General features: G+C 44.6%; 1 protein-coding gene across 5 annotated transcripts in view; it reads left to right on the forward strand.

Moving 5' to 3' along the window:
* Positions 1 to 1,604: 1,604 nt before the first annotated feature.
* Positions 1,605 to 22,293, forward strand: part of SPIDR (scaffolding protein involved in DNA repair) — a 318,965-nt gene continuing 298,276 nt past the window's right edge. For 4 of the 5 annotated variants that reach the window (XM_019547779.1, XM_019547809.1, XM_019547787.1 and 1 more), the window contains exons 1-4: positions 1,605 to 1,706; positions 14,701 to 14,856; positions 17,374 to 17,452; positions 19,149 to 19,328. In XM_019547779.1, the coding sequence (XP_019403324.1) occupies positions 1,692 to 1,706; positions 14,701 to 14,856; positions 17,374 to 17,452; positions 19,149 to 19,328 (430 nt within the window). In that variant the 5' untranslated portion in view covers positions 1,605 to 1,691. The remainder of the gene's footprint in view (positions 1,707 to 14,700; positions 14,857 to 17,373; positions 17,453 to 19,148; positions 19,329 to 22,293) is intronic. The other variant, XM_019547796.1, reaches the window with a different exon arrangement.

The raw sequence follows: 22,293 nt of genomic DNA on the forward strand, positions 1-22,293 counted from the left end.
ATCAGAATGGGAACCTTTCCATTTACAGATTGAAAAGCATTGCTATTTTAGGAGTATCATAGAAAATTAAATGCAATGTTCTTTAAATGCCCCTAAGGTTTTTTTAATAATAGGAGTTAAAATATTTTGTTTCCCTTCTAAGGATAATACAGTTGAAATATAAATATTATATATACATCTATATATATATATACACATATATATATAATATTCACTATGCAGTTTCATTTTTTCTATTCTGTCTAATAGTTTAGTGCAGCATTTCTCAAACTGTGGGTTATAACTCATGACCCAAAAGTGGGTTGCAAGAATATGTGAAAGGGCTGCAAACAAACTTTAAAAATAGATTCTCCTTTAAAAGACAAAAATGTGGGAAACTATGGCTTTTCCACTGCAGGCTGGTAGAATGAGGAGCACTGGGTCAGGGCTGGCCATCAATGTTTACAAACATTGGGTTGGGCTCCTGGTACAGAAAAAGTTAAGAACCACTGATTTAGTATATTCTGCCCCTGTGGATCAGTTGGCTACTTATATTTATTTTTTAGAAACAATTTAATAAGTAAAACCAAGAAAAGTTATTGGCTCGTGTCATCTTGTCTCAAAGGAAAATTCAAAGGATTCTAGGGGAAGTTGTGGCTCCCCTGAGGCCTTTGTGGGGAGATGATTTGTAGAAAGGTAATCCAGACTCAGATACTTTTGGGGAATCTCTACAGAGAGAGAGAGAGACTGCACTGTAACACTTGGGCTCGTTCTCGGGCCCTGCTTTCTTCCTCTAGCCAGCATGGCTTCCAGATCCACACATGACCTCTTTGCCATTTGTAAGTCGCCTTACAGAAGGATGGCCTTGGCTGTGATTTAAAACAGAAACATTTTTTCTCTGGTGCAGTTCTGGCTGTTGTAGGGTACAGCTTCAAATACTGTGTTTTGTCATGTATCAAAGTGGCTCACTGCAACGATAGGCAAAGAAGCATTTTTCCTTCCAACTATTTTAGTTGGTCGAACAAAAAAGACGATGGATTGACAAGAACCTTGCCTGCTTTTGATGGCAGGCAATCAGGACTCGTAGTAGAGATGATCTCTTTTATTAAACCAACCAGATTTTTGCAAAACCTGGATTTGATGATAGGACACTCTTATTGATTGGAAAACCAGAAAGGCCAGTGACTGCACAAACATGAGAGCACACTTTGGGACAAGTCAGTCAGCAACAGGCAAGACGTGCTTTGTAAGATCATTGATCTTGCCTTCCTGCCCGGTATCACTACAGCACCTATCTGAACTGACGCTAGTGCCGGAGTGATGAGTTACTGAAGACTCCGCCCATCACTCCTCCCCCTAAAACTGGATTGGGGGGGGGGGCAGCCTCTGGCGCATGCGCACAAGGTGGTAGGGAAGCACCGCTCGTTCTTTCTCCGCCCCCGCCACGGGGCAAGAAGCTGGGAAGGGAAACACCGCCTCTCTGTGACGTCACGCCCGGTCCGGCTCGCCTGCCCAATCAGCAGTCGCGCTTGCCGCGGCGCCAAGCTGGAATGGAGTGGGCGTGGCGACGCGCGCGGGGAAGGGCGTGGGCTCCGCCTCCGCCTCCGGTCGGGGTGGGAGAATGGGTTGATTGGGGGCTCCCTGCCCGCGCCCCCTTCCGCCCGGACTGTCGTGCCACGTGACGCAGCTGGCGGGTGCCCTCGGAGGGGGAGATGCCCCACAGGAAGGTACCACTGCGCGCGGGGCAGGGGCCCCGGGGGTGCATGTGTGTTGGCTGGGGCGTCTCGTGAGCTGGTGGGGCGAGCTCTGCAGGTAGAGCCGAGCGGGCTGCTGACGTGGGAGACCCTCCGTGACGCCACTCGGGAGAGCCTGCCCCGCCCCGCTCCTCTCCCAGCCTCCGCCCCGTGGAGCCCGCCCAAAGTTGTGCCTCCCTCCCCCCTTCTGTGTCCACCCGAGCCCTTGATGATGTAATAATGAACCCAGTGACGCGAGCAACCGGTTGTCAGGGCTCTGGTTCCTTTTTTTAGAGGAGGCCAGGTCCAGCTCTGGGGTCTTGGCTGGAAAGCAGAGTTGAGTGAATGGCAGTGGTGTGGGTGCTCACACTTAGGCCCCACTACACATTACATAGATCGTGCTATCGACTGTGGTTCAGTGCGCAACATGTGGAGACCGTCCCCTGGTGTGAAGTCATCCTCGCACTGTAAAAATAGACCCTGGCTGTAAAAAGGACTGTCATCACTGCTGCAAAGTGTGCGACCAGTCTGGAGCTGGTTTCAACCCTGCTTTTGTCTGAATGTGAGGCAGGGCCCTGGTGGGGGAAGTTTTGTCCTCCAACGGTCATCCTTCCTCTCCACCTCCTTCAGGGAGCTGTTGTGCTTCTAGGGGTAGGGCCAGATCTGTCCAAATGTATAGTGGCTGCGTCTGTATTAAGGACCAGTTATTACTGTGTTTGCCCTAATCCAAGGTAATTTTGAATGTAAGGCAGCCCGCCCCCAATAATTGGATTCTATACATGGACATTTTTAAGTGTTTTAATTTTCCATATACAGAATCTAGTTGAAGGGCTGTTTCAAATTGGATGATCATGACTTCCCCCCTTTCTCCCCCTCATGTGGTGGAGAAAGCACTACTGAGGAGTGAAGGGCCAGACCACTGTTTCTTACCCCCTGCCCTTCTCCTCCCATGCCTGTGGCTGGTCCTCTGCCCCTCTTGTTTCTGACTCCTTGCTGCCTAACCCCCTCCCACATGCTGCTTCCTTGCCCCACCCCCATCACCCCTTGCCTGCCTGTGCCTGCCCTACCCAGTGCCTGGCCCTCCATCCCACCCCACTGCACACCCCACTCCCCCCTGCCGCTTGCTTTCCACAGCGATGCCGACTCTGGCTCTGGGGCAGTCAGTGGTAGCCCTGGTCCCAGCCCAGCCTAGACTGGCCATGGCAGGTCCAGGCCTGACTGGGTCAGGGTTGCAGCTGGAGCTGAGGGAGGGGGTGGGGGAACAGGCTGCCATCTCCCCTGTGCTTCCTGCAAGTTACACACCACAGATCTCCCATTCACTCACTGCACAGTCTCCTCTGTTTGCACCCTACCGTGCAATCTCCCTTGTGCTCCCCCACAGTGATCTTCCCTGCTGCAAGCCCTCTCCCCCACCATATGAGACACCCTGCCTGCTGCAGGCAGTGGCTTAGCTCCAGCTTCAGCTCTGTGCCAAAGCCAGAGCTCCAGGCTGGTACTCAAGTCTAAAGTGAGTGTGCTGATTTAGGGGGAGGGGATATTATCTTGGCTGTGAGTAAATATGGTATTTTGTATGTGTTCTGCAAAGATTATTTAATCCTTGTAGCCTTTTTTTATTCTTTTCTATCATGTCTTTAAAAAATTGCATTGTCAGCTAAAATCCTGATGCTTAAATAACACTAAAGATCTGTTTTCTTGTCTATGATAATTAGGCATCGTTCTCCACAGATTTAACCATGAGTCTCACTGACTTAAGTGAAGCTCCTCAGATAATGAAATCAAGCACGTGCATAACGTTTTACAGCATCCAAGGCATCTTAACTTAGGAGAAACTGTTTTTCAGCTCCATTTAGATTAAAAGCAAGAGGGGCTAGCATTTGACTGCGTTTCAGAAGAATGGCCCCTGGAGCTTATTTCAGTAAGGAAAACTGAGGCAGTAAAGGCACTGGGGGATCTCAGAGGTGAATGAGAAAATTACTAGTTTACCAAACTTCTGATAATTCTAACTGTGCTATCTATGCCCGTGGGTAGTAACCTGTGTGTAAAAGGTGGTGAAGATATTGGGGCTGCGCGAAGCTTTGGTCTCTGATTTGATTCGGCAGAGATTCGGCCTGATTCAGTGGCTGAATCTACAAATCCGAATTGAATCAGGAGACCCTTTAATTTCTCCAAATCGAATCGGAACCCTCCGAATTGATTCAGAAAGATTCGATGATTCAGACAGAGACCACTTTAAATGTTTTTTCGACATGCCTCAAGGTACCACACGGCTCGTGAATACTGAGATGGTGGGGCAGATGGGTCCCGCAAGTGCGTGGGAGAGTCCCCAGCACATTCAGCAGCAGACCCAAAAGAACTTCCAGGTCTGCTGAGTGGCTTCCCCACAGCCCTGACTTGGTGACTGGTGCCTCCTGGGTCTGGGAGCATGGGCTCCCAGCATGCTCAGCGACAGACCTGGTAGTGGACCGGAAGAACTTCCAGTCCACTTCCGGGTTCGCCACCAAGCACGTGGTGGCGCCCCCTGGCGCTTCTGTGGGACGCTCTATCCGCCCCACCATCACAGTGTTCACGAGTCATGTCTGGTACCTCAAGGTATGTAAAAAAAACATTTAAAGCTGTGTCTATGGCTCAATCGCTGATTCTTCAAATCAGCATTGAATCTTCAGATTTGGATTGGCTGAACTGAGTCGGAACAGTGATCCGGTTAATTGAATCACTGTCCGTGATTAGCGCTAAATCTGAATCCGAAGTGAATATGGCCCATTTTGCACACCCCTAGGAGATATTGCCTCAAAAGCAGGAATTTAAATGATTCAATTCTGTTTGCTTTGTGAGGGCCGAGGAATGCATGGAAAACTAAGAAGGATTTTGTCAGAACTGAGTTACTGTAAGGCTAAATTATGCCTGTTCTACTTTTCTCTTGAGTAATATGGTTTACGGTTCATCAGGTGTGAAGGGACACAACAATTGGAGTTGAGGAAATGTGAGTGCAGAAAATGTAAGGAAAGTCTTAGTAAGATGGATTTAACTGCAAAGGTAAAAGGTATTCTTTAAAACACTTGCAAGTATAGCATGTGATGGAAGGACTTGGTATGATAATACTGGTGCTTACTGATGGTTCTGAGTTGTGCTTCCTTTCTTGAAATTGTAGTCAAGCCAGTTCCCTTATTTGGTGAGTTCACATGTTAAGTCAGATGGGATACGTACCTCTTCATTTGGTTGCTCATTAGGCAAGAGCATGATTAGAGACATAGCTGATGGGGAAATGATATGGAAAACTAGGCAAAAGGAAAAGGGTTCTTGAGCAAAGATAAATTAAAAGGTGGTTGGCGCACAAGAGGAGGGAAGCTGCTTTTAGGGGCGCAGACAGAAGTTATTTTTGTTGCATGATCGGCTCCCTGAAAGCACTCTACAGCCATGCGGTGATATACATGCATGGCAGCAGTGTACTTTTAAAGTGGCTGATCACATGACAAATTAACCTTTGTCAAATGAGAGGTCAGATGAAAGAACTTCACTTTGCAGAGACTTAGGGGACTTGTGTTCCCTAGGATTAATTTGTGGTGTGATTGGGGCTGGGCTGATGCAGCCCTGGGGCTGTCTGCAGGAAGGGCAGGTGGAGCCTTTGCTGGGGTTTGCTGCTTGAACTGCCAGCCGGGTTTAGCCTCCTGAGTTGGTAGGGGGTGGGTAGATTGGTGGCACTGTCTCGTGGGCCCCTTTCTCAGCCCTGGCCCCTCCAGCTGACACATGGCTCCCAATCTGTGCAGGGGGCAAGGGCAGCTGCGGTGGCATTCTGGGATCTGCCTGCATGCCTCACTGCTTCTGCTTTGACAGTGGCATGGCTCCATGTGCCTTGCTGCCTGGGCCACCCAGTGAGGATGCACATGGCACTGTACCTCTGTCAAAGGCGGGGGCAGGGCATGCAGGCAGGGAGCTGGCAAAGCTCAGCCCCAGCTGTAGCCCCCCTTGCCCTGTGCCCGTCCCCACCCTTGGCTACCTGGCACCGCACCTCTGGACTCTTCCCAGGGATGACCCGGGGCAGGGCAGGGCAGGGGTCCTGGGGCTCTGTCCCTTCCAGTGCAGCTGAGGGGGGCGGCCACTTGGGTGCAGCGGGCCCTGATACCGGCTCTGCTTTGCTACGCTCCCTCCAGATCCCTGCCGCTCCCAGCTGCAGTCCCCCCTCTGCCCTGCAGACTTTCCTGCTGGGTGAGGGCTGTGCATGCTTAGACTCCCCAAATTGTTTTTTCCTCCCTCTGCCTATGGCCCCTGCCCCCTTCCTCCTTCTTTCTGGTCCCACTCCAACCCCCTCCCTGCTGTTCCATGTCTACCTGGCCCTTGTCCGCCTACCTCCCCTCCTGTGCCCTCCCCTCCCTCCCTGCCAACTGTTCTGGGGGGCAGCCCTGCTGCTCAGGTGGCTGGGGTGTGTTCCCCACTGCCAAACTTCCCCAGCAGCAGTTCAAACTTAGGCCTATGCAGCCTGGGCCGCTCATCCAATTGGTGCCCGCCCTCTCGGCAGCGCGTGCGTAGTTGGCTTAGAGCGTTATGGGCAGACAGACTATGGCTTTTATTATATTAGAATTTACCCCTCTGTAAACATTTGACAGCTACAAAGTTGGTACTGTTTTTAGTATAATAAGCCTCCTTATAGATTGCAGGTGAAGAGAAAAGACAGTTTTAATTAAAGCTTAGGCTAAATCTCTAGTAAGTATAAAAATTGAGCTAGAAATCCCACATACAAAATTGGAACTGTTGCAAACTGAAAAAAGATTAATGTAATTCTGTCATCTGATAATGATCTCAACTCTGTGGTGAGTTGAGTTTACATTTCTCCTGCTACTTTGCATTTCCAATGGCTCAGTGATATATTTTTGAGACATATTGACAGCATGGTCACTCTACTGAGGTTTATAAAATTGAGGTTTCTACAATTTTAGGCTTCAGTGCTGCATTGTAATATGTAGACAGATCTGCAAAATAGGGAGCCCTGCTGTTTTCGGTAGCACTCTCTCTGTAGGGGAGCAGTTGTGCGTCCCTGCCTTGTACATTGACAAATCAGCGTAAAAATGCCAAATCTCTTCAGAGCATAGGCTACATGACTCGTCCTTGCAGGTAGCCCATCAATTTCTCTGGGACTGTGTGCATGATTAAGTGTTTGCAGGATCAGGCCTTAAGTATGACAAATGGAAAACAAGGTTGAGATGGTATTCTTTTGAAGATCTTAGTTTATAAATGGCAGAGCTCATTAGTTTCAGTAATTAAAAACCATATGTGACTCTGCTACCAGCAAGTATCCTCCACCCCAGCTTGGGGCTTTAGATACTTCTATTTACTTTGACAGTCATCCTACATGCAGGCCCAAGCCTGGAGGCTTGGGGTTTGGATGCTCCCATGTTTTGCTTGCCCCTGGCCGTATGGCTGCAGGAGCGAGCTAGGGAAGAGTCTTTAATTTCTATAATGTCAGCATAAGATCTTCCTGTGGGAAGCTAACTACGAGGCTCTCATAGGAGTCCTGTCCGTAAGCTGACAGGGGTGCACCCTCCCCTACATGGTGCCATTTTAATTGCATTTTTGGCTCAGGTATCAGACTTGTGCAGCAACTGAATTTGATCTTAGCCCACAAAAGGCTGAGATTTTAATCCTTTGCAAAGATCAGCGCTACATAAGGGAGAGATACTAAAAATGGGGATACATAAGAGAGATTGTGAGACTGAGTCTGGGTGAGTGGGGAAAGCCCCACTTCCCCTGCTCACCTGGACCTGTCCCCAGAGATCCCAGAACTGAGTACTGGCCTCTCTGTGTGCAGGTTTGGGTAAGCAGGGAAAGCCCCATTTTCCTCACTTACTCAAAGCTGCCTCTGCAGATCACATAGTCCTCTGTCCCGCACTGTCAGTGGGTGGGACAAGGGGTGATGTGTTTCTCCCAAAGTAGTGGAACAACTCTGCCACACCACATCATGGCAGAGCTGATCTGCTTCTCTCAGTGATGTCTTGGGACCTACTCAAATCGAGGGGGAGGCAGCCAATTTCACAGGTAGATTGCAGGGCTGGCCACCATTTTGGGGGGTTTATAGTCACACTTCTGATGGGAGGATTTGGCATGAACACTCTTCTTCAAAATTAAGCAGTAGTTTTTGACAGTGGCAGCCGGTGAATTCCTTATTAAAGGCTGTAAAATAATTTTCTCTGTGCTTTACCCTGATGAATTTTTGACATATCTGGAACATATCCATTACATTCTGGATATTTTAATTTTGTTGACTTGACTACCTTACTTGATGGGAAATGAACCCAGTTTAGTGGCTGCAGGATTAGGTTCTGAGTGGATTTACATTTTTATGATTCCAGTAAAATCAATGGCAGTTGTACTACCTTTGATTTCAGTGGAAGAAAAGTCATGAGATAAAAATCTATTACTTTGCTGGATGGAAGGCAACAGAAATCTTTCTGCTGAAGTAAGCCATCAAATATAAACACCCCACTTATTTTTGTGTAATTCACTGGCCAGCTTTTGTCTTTGGAAGTTCTATATAATGTACCGATTTTTTTTTTTAACATGATTTTTTGAGCTGTAATAAAATTTGATTTTATGAGGAACGCTAAGTCTATATAATTTTGCTCCCTCGTGCCAGATTTAGTGACTTTTAATGCTGGATGTTCTGTTTCCAGGCACTTCACGCACAACATTTGTGACTTATGCAAGATGTTATTGATGTGTCCAGTTTTCATTCCAGAGAGAAGAATAATTGCAATAAAATTCATCTTGTTTTTGAAAAAAGTAACAGAATTCACTGTCGCCACTGTCATTTTTCTGGGAACAATGTGTTCTGCTAAGGATTAGTTTTGTTAAAAATATGTTTTGGTGGAAGGTAATGATGAGGAATGAAATTTTTAAAATATCATTTTAATACTTTGTTTTTACTGCTTTAATATATGAATCAGACTGAGATGGGGGGTAGGTAGGAAACAGTCCCTAAAACTTTTCAATCCCATGGGCCATCTGACTGAATCCCTGCCACAGAAGTAGAAGGTCTTAGGAAACCTGCTCTGGGGGAGAACCTAGATACAGACATTTAAGAAATCAGTCTAAAGTGTTACTGTTTAGAATAATGAGAAAAACCACAGTCAGTTTTATTCAGTAATTAATTGCTTTCTAATCCCTCCAAATGATCAAGAGAAAGTTCACATGGTTGCTATACAGGGTTTATGTGCCCAGTTGCTGTGAGTTGCTTTGGGCTGTGGAATAGGCACAATGTTATAGCACCCTGCATTTCCCCTTGTGAGGAACTGTGAGCCAGCTGAGCTTCTTGAGACTGCAGCTGAAATTTTGGAAGTCCTTGGATAAACTGAATGCAGGCAGGAGAGTTCCCTCCTGCTGCAGCTGTCTTCCAGTCTGACCCTGCATATATCTTATGGAAACAGGCGCGTGTGGGGTAGTCCCACCTGGTGGCAGTGGCAGCGGCAGCATGGAAGAAAACTTAATGCAGACAGGGAACACTGTCTCCTGCCACAGCCACTTCTCGGTCCAGCCCTGCATGCACCTCCAGAGGCCTGTAAGGTTGGACCGGGAAGTCACTGTGGCAGGAGGCGGTGTCCCTGCCTGCATTAAGTTTTCTTCCACGCTGCCACCAGGTGGGACTACTCCACATGCACCTGTTTCCATAAGATGTATGCAGGGTCAGACTGGAAGACAGCTGCAGCAGGAGGGAACTTCTTCACCAGGGCAGCAATGTTAGCTCTGCAGCACCCTTTAAAGCGGTGAGGGGCACTCTTTTCGGCAGGTGTGCCATAAATTATCCCCACAGCCTTGCTAAATGTCACTTCAAGTCCCTTCCCATGCCTAACCTACTGTTCACTGCTTTCTGCTGCATGCCCTGTGCCCCTGCATGATCTGCTGCTCTGCTGTCTGCCCTGTGCTCCCAGCCCAATCTGCTGTTCTGCTTCTTGCCTTATCTGCTGCTATGCTACCTGCCCCCTCCACAAACTGCAAGGTGTCATGCATACAGGCTTCCCATGCCACTTGTAGCACCCCTGCTTTAAAAGATCTCTTGGCATCCTTTGATAATCACTGTTCTAATGCATTCTTAAAATACATTTTCCCCCTCTCCTGTAGACATAACCTCTCATTTGGTTTAACTATCTGCTGATGTGGGGGAACTTGTGTCATAAAGTAGCTGTTACCCTGTTTATACTCATTCTGTCATGCTTGTCCCAGTAACCTAATGGACTGTGCATCGAGTAAAAACCCTACTAGGGTGCCCCCATACTACTGCACTTTGATGTTCCCTGCTCCACTGTGTCTTTATAAGTTATTTTACTTTTTTTTGTAAGCCACACTGAACCTTTGTCAGTACGGGTGACATGTCCATCTAATAAGTAAATAGAAAAATAGCATTGTGCTTGACAGTGAAGGGAAGCATAAGATTTGGTTGTGCCAAAGTGTTTAATGAAGAGATCAAGGACAATGACCAAAAAATGTAATGGAAAACAATACAGTTCTTTCTCTCTCTTTTTTAAAGAAGCCCAGTAAACATAATACAATTACATTAGAAAAGACGCTTTATAAAAATACAAAATGAATAAAATATTCACTGTAAACCACTGAGTAAATCCCAGGGTTCTTATAAACATGGGATGAACACGAATCTTATTTTAAAATGGAAATTTTCTACTTGGGGAAACAGGAAATTTAAAGTAGATCAAAATGCAGTTAGTTTCCTGTATATGGCAAACCTTTGTCTCCATATCTGTCTAGTCAGTCTTATAGATATGGATACCCTCCCACTGGCGTTACAGTAGATGAGCCTTGGTGTAAACCAGGTTCTCTATTTTTCAGCTTACCACAGTGCTGAAAATGGAATCAGCCATGGTGCCATTGTCTACATTAGAGCATTTCCCAATTTCCTGCTATAAATAAGTCCAAACTTCAAATGCTGGTATTGAAGCCACAATTTCTTTAGCTAAGAATCAAACAGACAGTCTGTATTATTCTTTTGCGTATTAGGGATGCATTGATAGAGATTTTTGAGGGCCAATACCAATAGCTGATTTTTAAGGAAGCATATCGGGTGATACCGATCTGATTTCCAATACAACTGTGTGCAGCTGGTAAGTCCGGTATGGTGGAAGGGGAGGGGAGAGGGATCAATGACCCCTGTGGTGAGGAAGGAAAGAGGCAGGGGCAGGTGCTGCCCGGCAGGGGCAGGATGCAAAATGGAGCCACAGCTCATGGGGTGGGGGGAGAGGCTCCCACTGCTGCTTGCACCCCAGAGGGCATGGGGTGGGGGTGAGGCATGTGCCCCTGGATTTGCACAGGGTGGGGCAGGCTGTAGCTGCCGGCTGGAGCTGGGGCTGTGTTGGGATGGTCTTGGGGCGGGGGCTATGGAGGGGGCTGTAGCCACTCCAGATTTCGCTATAGCCCTGCTCCTGGCTGTGATGTATGAGACTGGTGCTGCTGCCCCTAGGCCTTTGGTGGGGCAGGAGTGGCATGGCAGCCAGAATTGGCTTCCCAGCAAGTCCCCGCAGCCTACCGGGCTGCTATTGCTAATGTCTTCACAACTGCCACCAGACCTGGCATTGTTGCCCAGGCACCCCGACCTGTTTACCGTGCACCCACAGCCAGGGGCTCTGGATGGAGTGAACAGTGGGTGGAGTCTCCATTGGGGACCAGCCCAGGACCCCTCTTGCATGGACATGCGTGGGGGAGCAGATGGAATGGGACTGCAGGTGAGTAGGGAGCAGCAGCTGGGAACAGGATGGGTAGTCAGGGCTGAGGCTGCAATAATGGGACGTTGATAGTATGGGTCCGGGGTCCTGGGCAGGACTGTGATCTGTTCCCTTTATGTCTCTGCCCATGGAACCAGTGCCCATTGCAGGGACGTGTGGGGAGTGGGTTGCAGGTCTGCGCTGGGCCCTGGCCCTGTGCTAACATCACCCCCACTTCTGGTCCTGACCCCACACTATCACTGCCCTGCGATCCTGGCCCTGCCCACCCCCAGCCCCATCCCATCTGCCCAGTCCAGTGTGCCCTGCTTGTAGGATTTCCATTGTGGTCTCCACGGAGACCCTGCCAGCCCAATCTGTCCTGCACCCCCAGGAGTGGGTGCAGGGCAGATGGGCTGGGGTGCCTGGGCAGCAGGGCCAGGGCCAGCAGTGGCAATGGACAGGGGCTGCCCCCTGCCCCCTCTCTGCTGTGCCAGGCTGGGTCAGCACCCCCCTCCCCTGGCACACAACAGCTCACCCAAACTCCTTAAGTGGTCCTCCAACCCAAATAATTGCCCACCCCTGACTTAAGGGTTCATCTACACCCAAAAGTGAGAAAAATCAGTTTAGCTGGTGTGTCCAAATACAAAGTTGCATCTTTCTTATATTGGTTTAAAACTATTTATAGTGAAGAATAAGCAGATGAAACAATTATACTGCTTTAAAAAGTTGGGCTTTGCCATAGTCCCACTAAATCTATTTCATGTCTCTCTTCTATTCTTCCATAAACAGAAATGAGGTTGCCATGATTTACTACCCACTTCTTTTACAGGTAAATCATTACCTAGTTTGACCTGCTGAGGGATAGGCATGAGCACATAGAAACAGTTACAACAGATTAATTGCAAGCTTTAAAACTCTGCCTGAAAGAAGCCATGCTCTCAATTTAGTTTGGGAGGTTACCTACAGTAACCATTCAAAATCCCCCAGAAATACAGTTTTTATACGATATCTTTCATAGGTCTGTGACAAACATTTGGCAGACTTTTTTCCCCCCTTTTGTTCCTTCTCTTGCAAGATGATGGTGACAAAATGGCTATTTCTTTTTATGATGGAAGTATATTAAAAGTTTTTCCAATAAGTTAATTAGAGAAGGACCCAAAATAACAGCTTGTTGATATTACCGTTGCTTTACACAAGTAGGTTTAGATACTGATGGCTCAGTATTGGATATTGAACAAGAGAATGGGTCACTGAGGGCACATCTACACATGTGCTTTGATGCTTAGTAGCCTATTTTACTGTACATTAAAGTGTCACATAAAAACTAGTGTGATTATGCTAATGCTCAGTAAAATAGGATACTGCGCATTGTGTCACTTTAAAAAATGCGCATGCGTTTAGTACTTCACATTGGTGGTCCTAAATTTAATGTGCATTGAGAAAAGCACCTTAATGCACGTATAGGCAGGCCTGGTGAGATTTCTTACGGAGAGCTTTGCAGGTGGAGAATGAGGAGCACTCTATAGCTGTTGGGAGAGCTGCTAAATTTAATTATTTAAGTCATCTTGATGTGATCATTTGAATCCTTTGATTTAAAACAGTAGTCAGTCTGCTTAATACAGCCTCTAAGTGCTCTAAACTCTGCTGTACCAGAACACGTTCAGGTGGTGGACGCGTTACACACAGCTAGTTGTAAGGCAGAGAAAATCATGTTTATTGTTCATGGTGTGATTTGGGAAAGTGCTTGGCAACATTTTTGGGCAGCAGGTCAAAATGACCCAGCTCATTTCTGAGGCAGGCCTGCACTTAGATGTGACTGCTACCACCACCTTTTCTTTTCCTACCTGCTTTGATACAAGTGAAGCCCCCCTGCTGCCACATGCCACCAAGGCCCCCAGCTGTGGACCAGATCCAGTGGCTCTGTTCGCTGGATTGGCTTTAGGTTGCTGACCCCTGCTCTAATACCAGGCTTATAGGCATGATAAGGGTAGGCTGGATAACTATCTATGAATAAAGGCAAAGCATACTGAAACTGCAAATGAGCTTTCTGATACAGCAATATACTATAAAATTGGTAACTTTTTCTATAAATATGACATGAATTAATTCTGATTTAAATTTTGAGTGGAATCAGAAAACCTTCTTGGAAATGCTTGTGCCAATTAGGAGAGCATATGTGTAACTTTTAAAAGTCCAGAGGAATGTAAATTGCTTAAAAGTAAGTGTAAAAAAAAAACATTGTAAGAAACTTAACAGAAAGCAAAAAATTTAGTTGTAATGCAATCTGGAGGTAGGAGAGCAAGGTGGGAAGTTCATGCCAACAATTAACCATCTATAACTTGTGTGAAATTTTAAAATTAGCTTCATGTGTCAGAGAATCTGTTCCTTGCATTAAAGTTCTCAAGTATGAGTACCGTTTGTTTCACATCTAACATTGAACACTTAGTGGCATAATATATTCATATACTAATGTACGAATCCACATAACTATAAAGATTTTTCTATCATTATAAACCATTATAACAAACAATTTGGTCCATGTCTCACTGGTGGCACAAAGTGAAAAATGCTTTATGTAGATTAACACATTTTTTTTAATGTAGGAAGGGATTGCTATAGAGTATGGACAAAAAGCAGTTACGAAGGGGCTGTCGCGTTGGGCTTTAGTGGATGTCAGCTTTTCTGTGGTAAGCAATGTCATGCACGCTCCTTCCTCGTGCTAAGGAGAAGCTAAAATGTGGTAGCTTAGGCCTTGAGGCTGAGTTTATTTCAAGCTAAAGTGCCACAGTTTAGCCTCAGCTTTCCATTGGAAGGTGATATATGGTAAAACCATGCTGTTTTACCCCAGGGTAAACTGTTTGACTGTACCATATGGCAATTTAGTCTGGGTATGGCCAACCTATGGTACAGGTGGCCTCTGTGTGTAGCACACAGCATACTGGCAGAAATCAGAGAATCAGATCAGGCAGGGACTGCAGGGCAGGAAGCAGAAAGCAGAGCAGCACCTTGGTTAGGAAACCCAGGGCAGGTAACAGAAAGCTAAGCAGCAGATCAGGTAAGGGAAAGGTATTGGGGTGGCACTCCAGGAGGATGCAGGGTAATTTGAGGCAGACTGCCAAAAGCATTGCCCCCCACTGATTGAGTCAGTGCTCCTGCGTAATAAATAGCAGAAATTCCAGTTTTTTAAGTATTGAAATCACAATAGCCATATGCATGATATGGACTTAACAGCACTTAACATAACAATATGTATGCACAATATTTTAATAGTTTTATGATTTTCTTGACAGAGGAAGCGAGCTTGGACTAGTGAACATGCCTCCTTCCCAGAGGAGACACCTCTGGAGTTTAAAAAAGCAAATGTCAGGACAAAAGTGGCTACTTCTTCCATTTCCAGTGCTTGGCTCAGATGTGGTGATGGATTTCAGAGCACTTCTGTGCTGCAGGTAAGGTCCTGGTCTGCCTATGGTGCAAATCAGAGGTGCAGATTGATGGTCATGGGGCTTTCCATCCATTTTAGCTTTTCTGGACAATCCAAAAATAACATGCCTTCTGTTTATAACAAACCTGTAACAGATCACTGGGCTTTCAAGAGCTTTGTAACTCCTCTTCCAAAATGTCTGTCAGATGGAATGTTTAAGCCATTATGTCATCATATTTTCTTGTATTCTCAAAAATAAGAAAAAGCATGTTTGACGATTTAAAATTTTCTAAGACTTAATTGAAAAGCATATTGTTGAAATGACAAGGTGGGTAAGTATGGAAAAATGCAGCTGTTTGGGAATTGTTTGTACAGGCTGTCCTCGCACTTATGGCAGGTTATGTTTCTGGAAAAGGTGCTGTAAATCGAAACGATGCAAATCGAATCTGATTTTCCCATAGAAACAATGTTCTTATAGGGGGTTACGTTCCCAGCCAATGGTCTGAAGCCCAGCTTTTTATAGAAATGCCCATAAACTGCATATTTAAATAAACTATTTAATCAACTATAAATGATATACACTGTACAGTACAAAGTTTTCTAAAGTGTAATGTATATAAATCGATAAAACAGGGCAGTACAGTAACTAATCGCATAACATTTTCTTTAATCAGAAAGTGAAGGAGCACCTTCATCAGGGTCATGGAATTCAGAAGAGCTTCTTTGGGGAAATTTTTGGGGGGACTTAGGGCCACCTGATAGTTTTTTGAGAAACTGATCCAGGGATGTTTGTTTTGCTGCCTTCTTTTTCTTATTGTAAATTTCCCTGTAGTGCCACAAGTGTGAGGATCCAGTGTCGTAAGTAATAACACAGGTGTAAATAATGGAGTGCCACAAATGCAAATCGCTGTAAGTCAAGGACTGCCTGTATAATATTCTCTGTGCATGTGATGGTGTCTTTTTTCACTTTTATGTATAACACCTATGGTCTGGAAAGATCCCAGAGTAGCTCTAAATTTATATTTAGAGAAAATATTAGTATAAAGATTTTGGGATGCAATACAGTAGATGTTTAAAAGTATACAGTAACACTCTAGTGTTGGCTCTAGATTTAGGATCCAGATGTCTTGTTTGGGGGGGACCCAGCCCTCAGACCGACCAGAACATTTCCATTCCATAATAGACAAATTTATTGATACATAGTGATAGGAAATACAAGCAATGGAGGCAAATAAAGTACAACATACATTACCCAAATTTCCTAGTGCCCAGAATATACACAAAGCGAGCAGTCTGTCCAGTTAGTACATTTCCATCTTGAGGTTCTTTGCTTGAGTGTCCAATGTCAGCAACCTTGGAGGTTGGGGCTGATGCCAACTGTCTCCCTGCTGTTTTGAAAACTCTTCCTTTTGTATTCTTTCTTCTCCTGATGACTGTTCATCCCTGGGCATCGTCAGTTGGCCTTGTGGTTGTTGCATATTCTGTGTTGTCAGCTAAAATTACATTTCATAAACCTATCACATGCCTACATCCTAATTTGGGGCATTCTTGGTGTTCTCCTAATTTGGTCTGTTCCCCCAGAACTGGAAAGCTTAAGGCTTTTTGCAACCCCTGGAGCCAGGCTGATCTCTATTATGAAAATGTAGATGTTTTTAATTGTGTATATCTGTTAGCTGCAGATACCCTGTCTTCCCAAGAGGCTGAAACAACCAGGCTTTTAGAAATGAATTAACCCTTGCTGCTACGAGCTTTATTTTAATGCATATATATTACCTATAATCTAATTCCCAAAAGTAAACCTCTAAATATCATTTTTAGCCAACATCTAGAGATGAAGAATATCGTATATAGTTGAAACTAGATGAAATTTTATGTAGAGAAATTAAATTTTTCCTAATAGGAAATTGTTCTGTATTTCAAATATATTTGAAACTTGCCTCAGGCTTGTGTCTCATCTAGATTGGCATCTGGACCTCACCTCTGCCACTGTACCTGAAAATTGACCTAAGTCTAATTGATATAAAAATGCTACTAACTGTAGTATCAACTCTGTGGCTTGTATCACATGGCTGTTCACTGGAAGTTTCCTATCCAAATACTAATCAACCCCATCCTGGCATGGCTTGTGAAATTTGATGACAGGATAACTGGAAGCTCCTCTCCCTCCCTTTTTAAATAGGAATAAGGATAGCATCATCTATTTTCTTGTCTCTATCTTTTATAATTTGAATTTAAATGTCCATTTTTCTTCCCTCTGCCAGGTGAGATGAAATGTCATTTCTTTAGGCAGGAAGAGTTTCTAACCCAAAGGAAAAAAATAAGCAGTTATTCAGTAGGTGCTTTGGGGGAGGGTGGGGGGAAGGTGAAGGGGACTTCTTCACAGTTGGTAATCTTCCTTGTTACTTCATGGTCAGTGGAAAATAAAGCTCATTGAGCTAGCATGCTGATGTGAATGACTCAACACAATAGTACTATAGGCACAGTATTTTATGTTGAATGAATAAGAAAAATAATTAATTCAGCACATTATTTTATCATACAGACTACAGAATGTACTGAAAAGAAGTCAAGGATTAATAAGCATCTTGGGTCACTGCTTACCTCTTTTGAAGACACACTTGGTGGGCTATGTTTTTTTCATATTTATTAATTGTATTGTATACTATTAAAATAGTTACTTAGCAGTTCAGAATGGCTAGTAAAGGTGAAACTTCAGTTAAAATATTGCTGGTAATTACCTAAGTGGCAGTTTGGCCATGTGTCCATGGGTAACAACTTGTTGTATAAAATGAATTGGACTCTTTAATTCTCTGACAAGTGGTTGGGATCTCAAAGGGTGATACTCCTGCAGTGTAATGCATCATACCACCTTCTGGAGGTCTTACACACTTTGGTGGGAGAGTATTACCAACGAAACCACTAACATCACTGCCTTTGGAAATCTACTCTTTAATTACTGCCATGCCTCAACACTACCTGCCTTGTGAGGTCTAACAAGATCCATGTTCTTATGGTAGAGTTTACTCTTAAATGTTGCATTTTTGAACTCTTTTAAGTCAACATTTCCCATCCATGTATACCAGGTTTGCCAGCATCTGTCCTCTGTTCTTGTAACTTCTTTCTCATTCATTTGCACAAGCTGATTGCAGTAGAAGCTTCCATTGCTGTAAACTTCCTGCATTCTTGCTTGCAGGAGTAAGAAAGCCACCATGATTTTTACAGGCCCTCTTGTAGTACATCAGTTTTGTCCAACTGCACCCCATCCATCAGAATAGAGGGCAGCTACTTAAACTTTTTGTGTCCTCACATTCCCCAAAATCTGTGATGCTTCTGTTGGTTCCCCTCAAGTTAAACAATGTGAAATAATGGAAATCTACCTTTTTGCTTGGCATTCAAAATAATGCTCTTTGTGGCTTTCCAAAAAAAATCCCCCCCGGGTAAGGAAGGCCATGAATTCAGTACTCCCTCATTTGAGATGCCCAAAACTTGTTAAATTTTTCATGTTGGACAGCTTAATAGTGGAAGGAAATAGGGGATCTTGGTTTGCTATGTCAAGTTGTGCTGTGAACTGAAATTCCCTTTGTTACCAAGCTCCAACTCTTTTTTTCAATTTGTGCCCCTAATAATGGGTAAAAGCCATCAGAATAGCCATCACTCATCTGTAATTAATCTTTAAAAATTACACCTTGAGCAGTTCTCTGTAAACAAACAGCTGTTCCTAGTGATCAAGCCATTCATGGGTAACTTTCTCTAATTTGTTTTGACAGTATAAAGCTTACAATTCTGTATCTTCATTTCTTACTGTTAAATTAAGTGTGTGTTCCTCCTAGTCCTGTCCCTGCTTTACCACTCTGGGTGGCTGGGTGGGGGAGGCTTCATCTGGGCAGCTCCTGCTGGAGGCAAGGGAACCAGAGTGGCACCTGGCCACAGGTAGCTACATTGGGAACAGCTCTGCCACCTGGCCCCATGATCCCAGTTTCACCTGCCCCTCCTGCTCCCAAACACTGTTCCCTGCCCACCCAGAGCCCCATAGGGAGTTTTGGTGAGTTGTTGCACAGGACGGTGAGGGGGGTGGGTGCTGACCTGGCCCGCTCATCAAAACTCCCTGCGTCTCCCTCGGACCCAAATAATTGCCCACCCCGGTGTAAGTGGTAAATGCTATGATAACATTAAGCATTGATAGTTAGTTGCTTGTCTCTAATATGTGGGGACTGATTCACTCTGTCCCGCCACAGCTCAAAATATTGCAATTTATTTAAAGTTAAGAAACTAACTGTTTTGATCATTGTAATAGTGTAACATCAACATTCTCTTTAGTAGGAATCTCTATATCTAAGAACTCGAGAGAGCCTGCAGACATCGTGTGGAGCTCTAGTGACAGTGATCTGTCAGAGGATGAGAATAAAACAAGTTTGCACAATCCAAAAAGTCATGGCTTCAAAGGAGAGAGATCTTATAGCAGGCGTAATTTATTCTTAGAGGACAAGAGTAGTGAAGGTGAGTTCAGATGTCGGCATATACTTTCAAACAGTTCCCACAATTCTCTACATTGCCTGTTTTTATGTATTTATGTTGCTCTTCAGTGATTAGTTTGCACAGTTTACATAGAAGTACAATTTAATTCTTTGAATTTCTACAGAGTGTTTTTCCCCGCATCTAACTCTTATAATTGTAAGTTTTTTTTCTTATACTCAGCAGGTAGAGTGGGCTGGGGCAGGAGGAGGGTGGAGAAGTGAAAAATATTTGTAAGTAAAGAGGAAAAGTATATCTGTGCCTGAGTTTGTAATGTAATCTTCAGTATTTGCTAAAATACGTTCTTCATTGTAAAACCAATAAGTGGTGTGGGATTAGTGTGCTTTGCTCTGAGGCCTGATCTGGTGTGGGACCCTAGTCCCACCTATTGCACTGGTCACCAATCTAGATCACGCCCCACGGTCATACCCTGCCCATAGGTCCATGTCATCTGGCCTGCAGGACCTAGAAATTTGGCAGTGGGGGAGTAGTAGCAGTGTTAATTGCTGCTGTTTCTATGCCACCAAATTTCCAGATCCCTCCAGGCGAGATGACTTGGCTTTGTAGGCCTTATCTGGTCTGCAGGCTGGAGATAGAGCACTGCTGAATTAAAACATAGGTGGGAAATGGTTTTCCAGTGAAATGCTTGGTATTTCAAAAAAAGTTCTCATAGAACAAAACTAAGACTTGTCAGAGTTGGAGAAATGAGAGACTGATCCATATGCCCTAAAGTAGCCAGGAGTCTGGTGTTTAGACTGATCCTCTGGGTGTAGGAAACCCAAGATCAATTACTAGCCCTGCCTGCTTCAGAATTGGAACTTGAGCCTGAGTCTCTGGCACCCCAAGGCAGTGATTTAAGTTAATAGGTTACCTGTTTGGAGCAAGGGTGGGATTGTGGTAGTGGTTAAGCCTCTATGAGAAACCCCATTTTGGATCTAAGAATTGACATATACATTTACATTGAAAGTTCTCAGTGTTGATGAATTGCCATTTCCTAAAGAACTCTTTGGTTTTCTAATGTAAATCTATGCATTACTGTTCTCCTGTAATCTAAATTCTTCTTCTTGTTTTGCCTTGTGTGCTCCAACTTAACTATCTAGAGCTGAAATACCTCATTTTCCTACATACTACATGTCCCAAATAAGGGACAGGGGGCAGATTTAAGAGAAAAAATATATATTTCCATATTTATGGCTTCATATACCAGGGACAGAGTCTGACCTTCAGCTTGCTTACCTTCTCTTTCCTGCTTAGGCAAAGCTATTGATTTAACCCTTTCACAGTTAAATTGTCAGTGGCTCTTGGCTGCTCAGCCAAAATGTGAAACTGTAGCTGCTACTGAAGACTGAACTCCATAGGCAGATCTAGGATTTTGAAAAGAGCTCAAACTATCTGCAGGCCTGTGAAGTAGGCCTGCAGACAGAGACCAGAAGTAGGTAACAAATGGGAAACTTGCTGAATGAAAGGTAGCTTGAGTAGTGGGACATCAAGATTGTTAGAAAAGAGAGAGGCTCATTAATACTTGTGGAACAAAAAGCATTAGCAGGTATCAGGTAAATTGAGTTATTACCTCATTTGACACCCTCAGCACTGCCTGAATAGAAAGGCCACTGGTGCTGCCAGGCAGTTTGATTCCTGCTCGATCCAAAGTTTAAAACTAAGTGAAGTACAAGTGCAACACTATACCCCACCCCTGGATCTGCCACTGGTGGACTCTGCTCTTCCCTCCATTCAGCTGCTAGAGGGAAGTGAGGGAAATGAAGCAGCAGCCTTCTTACAGCATCTCCATGCTTCTTTTCTGGTTGGAAAATTGGAGGAAAAGGGTTTCCGACCTCTCTCGCTATTTTAAACACAAGAATATAGAAGCCGCCACTCCCCACAGCTTGGCAAATATGCAAAATCCTTCAAAATCTAAAGTAGCCATCAAACATAAAATAATTTAAGTTCACTAGTACAAACGCATGTACTGTTGTTTTAAAACAAATTCAATGAAATTAGAAGTAACGTTTTTACAAGTGCAGAAAGCCAGTCCAAGATTTTAGCATACAGAGCCTTAATCGCTGTAATGCTTTAGTTAAAATCTTAACAAGATACAAGACATATGTGTGTGTATATATGTATGACTGCAGAATGTATAACTGCAGCTGAAATTCCTATCTTTTAAAGATATATATATATCTTTTTATACTGGACAGTGTCTCGTGGATTAGATAAAGTGTTGTACAGTAGCATTACTTAATGTTCAAATGGAATATTGAATGTCATCCCAGATTCCCATTGATCCAGACACAAGTCTACACAGAATGCTGTTGACACCAGTTTGATTTCTCCTATATATACGAAGGTGTATGTGTACCATTCCCAGCTTTCACCTGCTCCTTATTTGTTCTGAGATTTTAGAAAAAGGCAGCCATGCTCCCAGTCTTACAGAAGGAGCTTCTCTACTCCTCTTCTCTTTGTGCTGCTAAGTGTGTTATGTGCGTCACACACAAATAGATTCTTTCCTCTCAAGAGCTTGCCACCTAAGACCCTAATATTGTATTTCATAGACTTCATAGACATTAGGGCTGGAAGGGACCTCGGAGGATCATCGAGTCCAGCCCCCCGCCCGGAGAGCAGGAAGTCAACTGGGGTCATAGGATCCCAGCAAGATAAGCATCCAATTTGCTCTTGAAGGTGTTCAGTGTAGGTGCTTGAACCACCTCTGGTGGCAGGCCATTCCAGACCTTGGGGGCTTGGACAGTGAAGAAACTGAAGGTTGTAGGACAGCTTTTGTGCCTGCTCCAGAGCCCTGTTGACTTTAAAGGATCCGATAGGTGATAGTTATTGACTCGGATACTCTGGCTATTTTAAACATTTGTATGCAGGTATTTTTAATAATTGGTCTTCTTCAGGGGAAAGTGGAAGAATAAATGGATGAGTTAGAGGCATAATTGAACATGGGATAGGT

The sequence above is a fragment of the Crocodylus porosus genome, unplaced genomic scaffold (assembly GCF_001723895.1).
Source record: "Crocodylus porosus isolate Cpor-Errol unplaced genomic scaffold, CroPor_comp1, whole genome shotgun sequence".
NCBI classification, from domain to species: Eukaryota; Metazoa; Chordata; order Crocodylia; family Crocodylidae; genus Crocodylus; species Crocodylus porosus.